Source organism: Gordionus sp. m RMFG-2023, chromosome 2 (assembly GCF_954871325.1).
Source record: "Gordionus sp. m RMFG-2023 chromosome 2, tfGorSpeb1-WG-v2, whole genome shotgun sequence".
NCBI classification, from domain to species: Eukaryota; Metazoa; Nematomorpha; class Gordioida; order Chordodea; family Parachordodidae; genus Gordionus; species Gordionus sp. m RMFG-2023.
Window position 1 is genome coordinate 3399421 of NC_088776.1, and position 12446 is coordinate 3411866.

Consider the following 12446-nt stretch of genomic DNA (forward strand, 5'->3'; position numbering starts at 1 on the left):
TTAACGAAGCGTGTTATGACAGCTGATTCAGTTTTAAGAACTAATTTAAGAAAAAGCTAAAATATTAATAATTATTTTATATTGCCGTTGCGTTATTATAAAATAAATCCATTAAATAGGTATAAATTTATAAATGTGAAGCGTTACGATGATAACGCTACGATAAAATTTGAAAAACATATGGTATGATGCGTTGAAAATGTGATACGATTATAAAAATAACGAATTCGATATTAAGTTATATGGTTTTTTTTAAAATATTATATAAAATAGTTGTCTCTATTTTAGCTTTATCTTAAATTAGTTTTTTTTCTAAACTCAGTCAGCTGTCATAACACGCTGCGTTAAATAACGCGTTTACCATAAATGAGTACCAGAAGAGAATGAGCGGAGGAAAAAAAAACAATTTTTAAAGAGATCCGTGGAAAGTAAGATGGTTTCCTCTGTAGTTAATTATTGGTAATAAAAAGAACATGATAGTTATGATAAATATCTTAGACAAAGGCCCTTATTAGAGATATAAAATATGATTTTTATTTGACTCAATAGTTAGATCACTTAATAACCATACCTGGCATAGTTGTTAAAGGATTGATAGGATTTTGCAAATTGTCTGGATCATTTGATCCATTAAAATAAATTTGAAAAAAAAAATGTGGACCCATCCATATTCTTTCTTTTCATTTTGCTTAAAAATCTTCACATTTTTTGATCTTCAAAAGAACGATTATTTTTTGAAGATTTTTGAATTTTGAGAGCAAATGTTAAACCCCGAAAAATATAACATAAGAATTTATTTATTTATTTTTTTGTTTATAAGTTTTTAAAAAATTTAAACTGAAAATAAAAGGAATGCTATATCCCCTAATCGGAGTTTGAAATGTTTTTTCGGAATAAAAAAGATCTTCAAAGAATTTGATTCCTGAAGATTCTTTTCGAGAATCCGCTCAAACAAAATTTTTGATCAAATTTTACCTTTGAAATTCCAAATTTTTTAAAGAGGAATTTTGATCTTTTTAAATAATCTGCAATTTTTATAATTTTTCTATCAAACTCTGTATCTTATTCTACGTGTTTGCCTTAAATTTATATTCTAATATTAATTAGATTAAATTTTTCTAAAAATTATTTTCATACCCCCAAGTTTTTAAAAAAATTTATTTTTATATTGTAAATCGGTGTTAGATCATCATCCAGCGATGACAGAAATATCAGAGCCGGAAATGGATGCTGCTAGTACAAATATTGCTAAACCGTTGTTGAAGGGATGCAACGCAGCGGTTAGCGACAAATTGGCCAGATCGCAACTAGGGGATACAGAAGAAGATATGGAACCTTTCAGAATTTTGCAGAGACATTTTTTACCCCCCGGTTACTGTTTGGTGCTCCCGGCTAAGGTCGTGACGGCTAATCTGCTCTTGATACTGGCTGTCAGGAATAAGAATTATGGAAGTAAAAATAATATATATAATATTTTTCCACAAAAGCAAAAAATTTTGAATTTTACACACACGAGGAACATAGTAACTAATTTATTCAAAACGATTTTTTTGGTTTCACCCTAAAAATAATAGTCCCCAATTTCGAAGAGCTCGAACACCTGACCCAATTTTGGTTTCCCTCTTCGATTCATTCCAACGACAACATTCCGCCTCCTCCAGAATCGGCCATTATATCCATATTTCCTCTCGGATCGATAGAAAACGTCAATTTAGATGGGGCTATATACCAGCCTAGGTCTATTATTGATTTCGTACCCTTCAAGTTCAGGACTCGTATGCTTTATTGCCACCACGAGGAAGATGAGTATATAGGTTTGAAAGTTCAAATAAAAAAAAAATGTAGAAATAGTTTGGTACTTAATATAAAAAAAAAAATTTATTCAGAAAAAAATTCTGTTATAGTGGATATGGCTTTGGCTGACCTTACCAGCTTTGTCAGACTCAACTACAAAATGGCGGTTAATAAGAACTCGGATAACTCGGCGTTCTACACCCAACTCTTCGGTTACGTTCAACTGTTCGCCCTACCCAAATACACTATCAAGTTGATGACATTTCTTATCACGCCTCCTCTCCCCCCCCACCTTCCCCTTTCCCCATCTCGACCTTATTGTTTAGTATTTGCGTGTAAATGTCCAGGGTGAAATTTAAATTTTCCGAGGTCGTAGATTTAAGGGGAGCGTATTGGTCCCACGAAAGCGGGCCGGTCGTAACTAGTGTTGCGGCTCAATTTGAGTCGATTTTTGAGAACGGCTAACTCAGTAATTTAGCTAGAAAAAAATATTGTCTAAGCCTCGAGATTTCGTTAACAGATGTTCAAACCTTTGTGTGCCCCTTATGAGCAAAATCTTGAGTTCCTAATAAAATATTGAATTAGCCGTTAAGTAAAAACTCGGCTCAAAATGGGCCGTTTGACATCGGTAGTCATGACATAATTAATAAAATTTAGGCCCTGCCCAAGCTCCAAAAAAAAAATATTAATGTTGTACTCACCTACCTACCTTTTCTTTTTTTTCTTCTGATCATCACAATTTTCTATAAAAAGCAAACTATTAGACATGTTGGATCATTTGGCCCAAACCGATTTGGAAAGCGTGAAAGCGGCTCTCCGCGTTTTAAATCTAATCGATAATCACAATCCGACGACTCCTTCGCTTACCCCCTTTTTGCGTATGGTCAAAATGCGAAATGTTTCCTCGCCCAAAGCCGAAGGGAAGGGGCACGTCTTTTTAAAGCTCGTTCTTGCTGACGAGAACGGCACCGATACAGGAATCCAGAATATGGAAGAAGCCATGACTATAGATGACGCTGAAAAGGAGGGTAAAATTTATGGCGTTTTTTTTTTTTATTATTAGTTTGAGATCGGAGGGAAGGTGTAATCTGTACCTAACCAAATATGCTTCCTTTAAATCTGTTATTTAGGCGCCAATTTTAATTGGGGTCATTTGATCCTTCATTTTTTTAGCAAATACTATACGCGCATAGAATTTAAAATTTAAAGATGGCGTAAAAAATAAATACGAATCACGTGTGTCTCTTTATTTTTTTTCTTCTTCTTCTGTAAAACATACTTTAACTTCGCCCGATATTTTTTAGTAATGCTCTGTAAAATTTTTTAAATCAAAGTTCTTTTGTTAGCGAATCTATTTCAAAAAGGAAATTAATTTTTTTAGACCGGAAATAGCCCGATTTATTCTAAGGTCCGAATGGGACCCTAATTTGTATTTCTTAAGGTCTTGGTCCAAAATACAAGCCCAAGATTGACACAAGGATCAGGTAGAGATTCTCAAAGGAACCAAGGACTATTTCTAAAAAAGAGATGTCAGTCATCTAAAATGACTTGATTCTTGGAAACTTCTCAATATTTTAAATCATTTTCATAAAACCTTTTTTTTTAAATCTCAATTTTAGAATATCTTATTATTTTTTGGGGGTATATTTATACCAAGTTCCTCCTTCCACTTCTAGGCTATGATATAATGTTCTATCTTCGATTGACCGAAAAATAAATAAATTTACCGAATTCTGTCATTTCAAACTAATCGTTTATATATATATTTTTTTTTCTTTATAAAGTCGATATCGCCATGACACCTATACCTGCACCAAGTTTGTCGTCAATATACGCGAAGGCTGGGATGATGGATGAATTTAAATGGAATGCACCATGTATGAATAATACTCATTTTTCCAAAATTAAAAAACAAAATTATTGTTTTCTTTCGTTTTTTTAAAAATCTAAAAAAAACATGGTAAGATTTTTCTTCTTCAAAAAAAATTTGGTGTTTTTTTATCCTACTTATTTAGATTATATAAAAAACAACATTATGTGACTAAACTTCAGATAATTATTATTTATTGTATAGAGGCCAACGATATTACCTAGATTGCCGATGCATTTATTAAAAGTGTACATCAATGAAAACAGCTGGGGGCGCCATTTTGATTACCCATATCATTATTAAAAATTTTAAACGAGAGGCCAATTTATTCCTATGTCTGACGCAAACTTTATCAAAGAATTGCCTGATCATCGAGATTATATAAGGAAACAAGTTATCAAATTTAATAGTAGTTTTTAACGTGAGAATAATTACTATACGGGTTACCAAAATGGCGGGTCCAGCTGATTTGCATTCAACGACGCTTTCGAATGCGTTATTATGAATGAAACGTCAGTCAAGTTATTATTATATGTCGTTGGTAGAGGCTTCTCTCTAAAGTCATAAAAAGAATATAATGTTTGGTGTTGAAGGGTCCGACGAAAATTAAAGATTTTAGCCAAAAATAAAATTAGGTTTGAGTTTGGCTTTAATAGATATCCAAACCTTTCTGCCACCTATTAGCAAAGTCTCCCGAACTTGCGTAACATATTTTGGCGGAAATCCAGGGTTAACTATTTTTTAAGAATCGAGCCGTTTTAACAACGCTAATTATGTTTTGACGAGGAAAATTGTAGGTTACTTTATCCGGGACTTACACCGATTAACATTCCAGTTTAGAATTAAATGGTCCTAACTTGCTTCAAATTATTTAAAGACCTAGATAGTTGTTAAATAATATAGATATTTGTTTTTTTTTGCTCCACGAGGATGTCTAAAAATTGTACGAAATTATGATACTAATTTATGATAATTGAAAATTTGTAAGTAATAATGTTGGGAATTAATTTTTAGTTAGATTCAAAATGTTATTAATCGTTATTTAAATTATTATTTTTTGCATGAGAATCATTTATTTATAAGTTTAAATCGAAATAATTGATATATTTATTATTTGCGCAATTTATATATTATTTACCTTATTTAACAGTGTTATAAATGAGATATATTATATATATTATTAATGTTATAAATGCCATATACAAATCAATCATATATATATATAAACCAATTGTCATGAGATAGAATACTTGATTTACATATACATATTAAATAAAGAAACTGTATATTGGCGACGAGTATGGGATAAACATACTAAATGCCAGTATCCATGGTAGTCCAAATAATGGTATGCCATTGTCACCACAATCGGTAGTGATCTGCTTATCTTTTCAAGACGAAACCTTACCATAGTCTCACCAAGTACACCCAGCGGTTGGTCCATATACTGACAAAGGTTTGGTTGGTCCAAGCTTGGGTCGGCCAATTTCATCCCAATATTGTTTCCCAATCACCGATAGCTGTGCCCCCGTATCATAGTCAAATTCTATAGGTACTCCATTTATCCTAACAGATATCCTCGCACTATTTCTACCAATTTGGGAAATATTATTAATTGAATCTGATGAGTTATTGTCATCTTGATGCATAGCATGTAACTTCCGTCCCTTACAATATTTAGCATAATTCCCTGGGAGTATATCATAGGACAGCAATCATATCCCGCTAATATGATCGTATTTTCATTGACCCATTGTAATGATTTAAAAAGCAAATGAGGCGTTTTTTCAACAATCATTAACCCAGATCCAGAAGTAATTAATGAGTTTGATAATGTTACGATCTGAGTTGGGGAAAGGTTAGAGGTATTCAAAAGGGTATCGGAATCATTCAAAATATTATTTAAGGTGGTTTTGTGATTGGTAATTTGGGATGAGGTTTGAAAAGGTGAGATTACAGGAGGATTTGATGAGATATCAATCAGACTTATAGTACTGTCATGAGAACACCATGCTAATTTGTTACCAGTAGAGGAAAAGCTTACCCCAAGGACCCAACCACTATATTCATTAGTAAATTCTGCTAATAAACTACCAAATTTTTCAACATTTCCCCATAGTGATGGAACATTATTTTTATCAAGTTCTGGTAATATAGCTGAATAAATCCGAGTTTTAAAGTCAATTGCAATACATTGTCAGGATGCCAATCTATACAGGTAACTGTAGATTTTATTGATTTTTTAATATGTTTGCTGACCCACCAATCATTCTCTTCATCAAAATGGCAAACCTATACAGGTAACTGTAGATTTTATTGATTTTTTAATATGTTTGCTGACCCACCAATCATTCTCTTCATCAAAATGGCAAACCGCAACTAGCTTTGCACTACTACCCACAGCAAATTTGTTGTCATTAGGGGACCATTTCACACACATTGCTGCACGATTAATTCTTAACTAAACAAGAGTTGGTTTCCATCCTTCTTCAAAGCAAGTCCAAACATAGGCATTTCTATCTTCGCCACAAGTAGCTTGTTAGTTTGTTTTGGGACACCAATCAATTGCAGTAACTCTCAACTCATGTTTTTCAAGGGTATCAATGAGCTGCCAATTTCTACCAGTATAGGCGTATATGTTTACAAAATTATTATTAAGACTTAAGGCTATTTGATAACATTGTTCATTCCATGCATGGCATGTAATTGGATCCAAAATTATAATGCCTCGCCATTAATTCTAATTTCCCAAAAGTTGCACGCTCTGCTAGCGACGTTCTTATTATGAATGCATTAGAGAAAGATATTCGCACCAGATTTCCAGATGGAATAAATGACATGGGAGAAAGGGTGAGTTTTCAACAGGTTTTAAATATGGCTTTGGCAATGGAAAGGGTTGAGGATGAAGTGACAAATATGATGATAAAAAAGTCAATAAACCTTAGGAGCAGATAGAGAATAATCAAGGAAATTTTTCTAATCAAAAGTACCCATATAATAATAATACAGAAAAAGGAAATTTTAGTTATTACAATAATAATAATAATAATTTTAAGTTCAGAGATAACAGTAAATTTAGCAATAATGATATGTGTAAGTACAATGAATGCTCAAAATGTGGATGAACTCACCCCCCTTTTCAATGTTTTGCATCAAGGATGAAATGTTATAATTGCCAAAAGGTAGGGCATTATGCTAAATATTGTAAGGGATGGAAGTTACATGCTATGCATCAAGATGACAATGACTCATTAGATTCAATTAATAATATTTCCAAAATTGGTAGAAATAGTGCTAAGATATCTGATCGGTGATTGGGATGAAATTGGCCGACCCAAGCTTGGACCAACCAAACCTTGGTCAGTATATGGTAACAAACCGCTGGATGTATTGGTGAGACTATGATAAGGGTTCGTCTTGAAAAGATAAGCAGATTACTACCGAATGTGGTTACCCGTTCAAATGACATACCATTATTTGGACTATCATGGATACTGGCATTTAATATGTTTATCCCACGACAAGTTATTATACGTAGTATCACAAGTAAAGAGGTTATGACAACCGATAAACAAATTGCTGGCATGACGACAGAATTTAGTGTTTTTGATGACAAGCCAGGACGGGTGAATGATATGGAAGTTAGCATACATCTGAGTGAGGCAGCAAGGCCGAAATCATGGCCAGCTCGTAGGGTACCTTTTCCATTACGAAAACCAATTGAAATGGAACTCGATAGATTGGTTAAATCGGGAATATTGAAGGAGATTGACCCAACAAAAAGACGTATGACATGGGCTACTCCAACAGTAAACGTACGCAAAACAAATGGAGAAATCAGGATTTGTGCGGATTTTAAGATGACATTAAACCCATATATTTTTTACGTCATATTATACCAGCGGTGGATGATCTTTTAACCAAATTAAAAGATGGGTTGAAATTTACGGTAATAGATTTGAAAGATGCATATTTACAATTACCAATAAAAGAGAGTTCAAAAGAATACTTAACCATATCAACCCATATTGGTTATTTCCAATATCAATGTATACCTGTCGGTCTTTCTAGTGCGCCAACCATTTCCCAAAGATATATGGATAATTTATTACAAGACTGCCAAATGACCGGAGTATATCTTGACGATATAATCATAACGGGGAAAAATGATGTAGAACATTTGAATAACGTAAAAAAAGTATAAATGAAATTAAAACAGTTGGGTATGAAGGCAAAATGGGCCAAATTACGCTTTTTAAATGAATCAGTTTCTTTTCTAGGTTTTGTAATAGACAAAAATGGAATACACCCAGCTAAAGAAAAAATAGATGTTATTCGAAGGATACCAACTGCTAATAATATACACCAATTACGATCTTTTTTTAGGACTTGTGAATTATCACGAGAGATTTTTGCAACATCTGCATGGAATTGCTGCTCCACTGCATAAATTAACAAGCATTAAATGTTGCTGGGGTTGGTCGGACAGGGAACAAGAGGTATTTGATAAAATAAAACAGCTTTTGTCAACAAATAAAACGCTAATTTCATATTCGCCAAACTTGCCAATTATATTGGAATGTGACGCCTTCAACACTGGTTTTGGAGCTGTGTTGTGTCATTTAGTAAAAAAGGTCATTTGCCTCGCGAACATTATTGGAGTCAGAGAAAAATTATGCACCAATAGAATCTATATTGCGAACAGATCACAAACCTTTAAAAAAATTATTTGGTGATAAACGGGAACTACCAAAAATATCCAATAGTCGATTATCGCGCTGGGCTTGGAAAATGTCCGCATATGATTTTGATATTGAATATCGTCCAGGAAAAGAAAATATAGTAGCTGATACATTATCTAGACTGCCAGTAGAAGGTATAGAGTCAAATAACGATCAAAAACATGCATTAAAAATCAGAGCTATAAATTTGCACGATATAAATATTAGTCAAGTTGAACTCCAGAAAGAAACAAGGAATGATAGCTTGCTTAAAAAAGTAGTAAAAAACATTGAGCATGGATGGGTGGAGTTTTATGCGAAAAAAGATACAGAGTTAGTTTGTTTTTAAAATCGTAGAGAGGAATTGTCAGTAGATCATGATGTTATTGAATGGAATGGGAAGGGAAGGTAATTCCAACCGTTTTGAGGAAATCAATATTAACGATTATACACAGAGGGCATCCAGGAATAAATGCTATGAAATCAATTTTTAGAATGTATTGTTGGTGGCCTAATTGCGATAAAGATATTGAACAATATGTTCGTCAATGTATGCCATGTCAAAGTAACCGGTCGAATATTATGGAGGTTCCTTTATATTCGTGGAACATATCTAATATGCCATGGGAAACGAATTCATTTAGATTTCGCGGGGCCTATTGATTCGTATTCATGGTTAGTTGGAGTTGATGCACATACTAAATGGGTTGAGGTTGAGTTAATGAGAGAGACCACGTCCACGACAATGATCAGGGTTTTAAGGAAATGGTTCGCACGGTTTGGAACACCTAGACAAATCGTATCAGATAATGGACCTCAATTTATTTCTGGAGAATTTCGAAAATTTTGTTTCGAGAAAAATATTAAATTGATACATACAACACCGTACCATCCAAAAACGAACGGTTTAGCGGAAAGAACAATACGAACCCTCAAGAGTCTATATTTTGCAACTAGGAAAGACATCAGGGAGCCTGAGGAAGCCATGGGAGAAGTTTTGATAGCATATAGAATGGGTGAACATCAATCAACTGGACGTTCACCGGCAAAGTTATTATTGGGGCGAAATTTAAAAACGGGATTATTGGTTACATCCAAATGTTAGGGATGAAATGGAACGATCGAATATACGACAAAAAGTAGCGCATGATGAACATAGTCAAATGAGGGAATTTGTGATTGCACAACCGGTATGGGTGCATAATGAAATAAATTCAGGTTGGAGAGAAGGAGTTAAAAAATCCGGAACTGGTAGATATTCTTATTTGGTAGAAAGCAAGGATAGAATGGTACGAAAGCATGCGGATCAACTTCGAAAAATGGAGGTAGCTAAAGAAATAGAGAAGTCTGGGCCAGGGGGAGAAAATAAAGAAAATATGGAGTCAGAGAGAGAGGAAGAAAATCCAGAAAATATGGAGTCAGAGAGAGAGGAAGAAAATAAAAAAAATAGAGAGTCGGATATAGTTGAGATTTTGGAAAATGTGGAAGATAACGGAAAACTAGAAATGCGGAAATCACAAAGAGCTAGGAAACCTACAAATCGACTGATTGAGGAGTTGTAAGATCATATGTGTGGGGATATGTTATAAATGAGATATATTATATATATTATTAATGTTATAAATGTCATATACAAATCAATCATATATATATATATACCAATTGTCATGTGATAGAATACTTGATTTACATATACATAATAAATAAAGAAACTGTATAAACAGTATTAATAAACAATGAATGTTATCCTAAAAGCTATGGAAGATAGCTTAGTTTCGGTTTAAATAATTTGAAATAAATTAACTCTTCACCTTAATTATTTTCTACCCCTTTATATATTTTTTTGGCGATATATTGAAATAATTCAACACAATAATTCTTTCTACTTTTTATATTTTCAATTGTCACGAGAATTTTACCAATTTATTAAAATATTTAATAAATTTCTCAAATTTGAGAGATAGAAAAATTATTGGGGGTCCGGATAGAGTTGCTAATCAACTAAAAAAATTTAATTCCTGTAAAAATAACAATGATTATTGTAGCTTATGTAAAGAAGGCGCAGGTGTCAACTAAATTAAAACTATTTGCTGTATTTTCATCTTTCAATCACAATGTGGTTTGCTTTAATGTATTTTTTTTAAACTTTAAATCATTTTTTAAGCGCGTATTTTTTTTAAATTTTAAAAAAATTTGATTTTACCGGAAATGTATGCCGCCATGTTTGGAATACCTTACCCAATGAATTTCATTACAATTTTTCCGTGAACTTTTTAAAACCTAAAATAATTTGTATTAAATTTTCGATATATTTTTTTTTTACATAAATTTATAAATGAACTCAAAGGTTAATATAGCAAAATTGTCTACACGATTCGTAAGATAGGTATTCCAAACATGATATGCATTTCCGGTAAATCAGATGTTTGAATTTTTAAAGAACCCGCTCAAAAAAAAATGATTTAAAGTTGCAAAAAGAATAACACGTTGACGCAAACACACATATATATATTTACAAATTTTTCGAAATATTAAAGTAAAAAATATAACATAACTGCAGCGATTAGCGATGCCGAATCGCTTCATTCGAGTCGATTTTTTAAAAACGGCAAACTCGGTATCTAATCCAGAAAAATATCGCTGTCGAGTCTGAAGATTTCGCTTACAGAGATGGCAACAAAGGTTTGGACATCTATTAGCTAAATCACGAGGTTTAGGACAATATTTTTTTTTCCTGGCTAAAATATTGAGTTGGCCGCGTTTTTAAAAATCGCCTCAAATGGGGCGATTTTGCATCACTTATGCCCCATAATGAATAAGTTAGTTATTCAGATGTAAACTTATAATTAAACAATCGCGTACATAAATAAATAATTTAATATAACGATAAACCTTGAAATACATTTTTTTTATAATCAATTCCCGACATTATTACTTGCAATTTTTTTATCACTTATCACTCACTAATTATAGCTAAGTATCATTAGCCTTCACTCCCAGTAATTCTTCTAACTCCGCCGCTTAAATATCGACCATTGGCCATTTTATAATGTTTGTAATTGGCCTTTTTTGTATTTTCATACCTTATTAGATGTTTTAGGCGGGAAAAAAGCTATAATATCGCCTACCACCACAATCGTAGACGAAATTACGGGTCCCGTACCACCGCGCCACTTAGAAAAGTCTTTTAAGAGCCTATACGCTCGTCGACTGATTATGGGCGGTGCCGATTCTAAAAACCAGGAAATGATTGACGGGCTTTACGAAAGTTTTTTAAGAGTTGCCAAAGGCTTCAGCCACCGAATATGCTCCGATATCTTTTCCAAGTTTAAAACATTTATTGGCATCATTAAAAATTTACTGACATGTGTCAGGCCATCTAAAAAATAAGATTAGACCTTTTCAGGAATTTTTAAATAAAATTATTGTATTTCTCTCGTTTTTTTTTCGTAATATCGTTTTAGACATTTTGAGGATTTTACATTTAAAAAATATTTTTATCGTCTGCTTACTATTTTTGTATTAATTACGAATAATTTTTCCTTATTTTTCAAGGTGTCGGTAAATAGTCACATGCTAAGTATATATTTTAAATCCCATATATATATACATATATACTTTTCGTTTATTTTGAAACTTACCCTATCTCATATTATTTGTGTTTTATAGAAATAAAAGCAGATGAGATAAATAATATGAATCTCGAAAACAAATTTGAAGAATTATGAAATGTAATCTTATACATTTTTAAAGTAAAACCCTAGCTAAAACCAGGCCTTCACCCCTTTTTAATGCATATAAACCCTATTGTCTTACATGAGGCATAATTTAGGAGGACTTTATGTAGATTACTTTAATTTCCAATTTTAAGTATCATTTTAGTATGTGACTATCGACCGTATAAATAATCTATATTTTATTGTGATACATTTAAACTGCCCTGTATAACTTTAATAATTGTGTTGTTTAAAATGATTACCAAACGCTTTGTTATGACCTTAGCATAAAGGCGGATTTGTAGTAAGCGCATTATCTTCAAGCGGTGCGTTATTTATAAAAAT

At 32.6% G+C, this 12446-nt stretch overlaps 1 protein-coding gene across 3 annotated transcripts in view; it reads left to right on the top strand.

Annotated features, from left to right (window-relative positions):
- Window positions 1-12446, top strand: part of LOC135923255 (uncharacterized) — a 69102-nt gene that overhangs the window by 42430 nt on the left and 14226 nt on the right. For all 3 annotated transcript variants that reach the window (XR_010571160.1, XM_065457910.1, XM_065457908.1), the window contains exons 23-28: window positions 1186-1452; window positions 1575-1814; window positions 1887-2046; window positions 2548-2822; window positions 3579-3671; window positions 11477-11711. Coding sequence is in view for 2 of the 3 variants with exons in the window: in XM_065457910.1 (XP_065313982.1) it covers window positions 1186-1452; window positions 1575-1814; window positions 1887-2046; window positions 2548-2822; window positions 3579-3671; window positions 11477-11711 (1270 nt within the window). In the remaining variant the exon portion in view is untranslated. The remainder of the gene's footprint in view (window positions 1-1185; window positions 1453-1574; window positions 1815-1886; window positions 2047-2547; window positions 2823-3578; window positions 3672-11476; window positions 11712-12446) is intronic.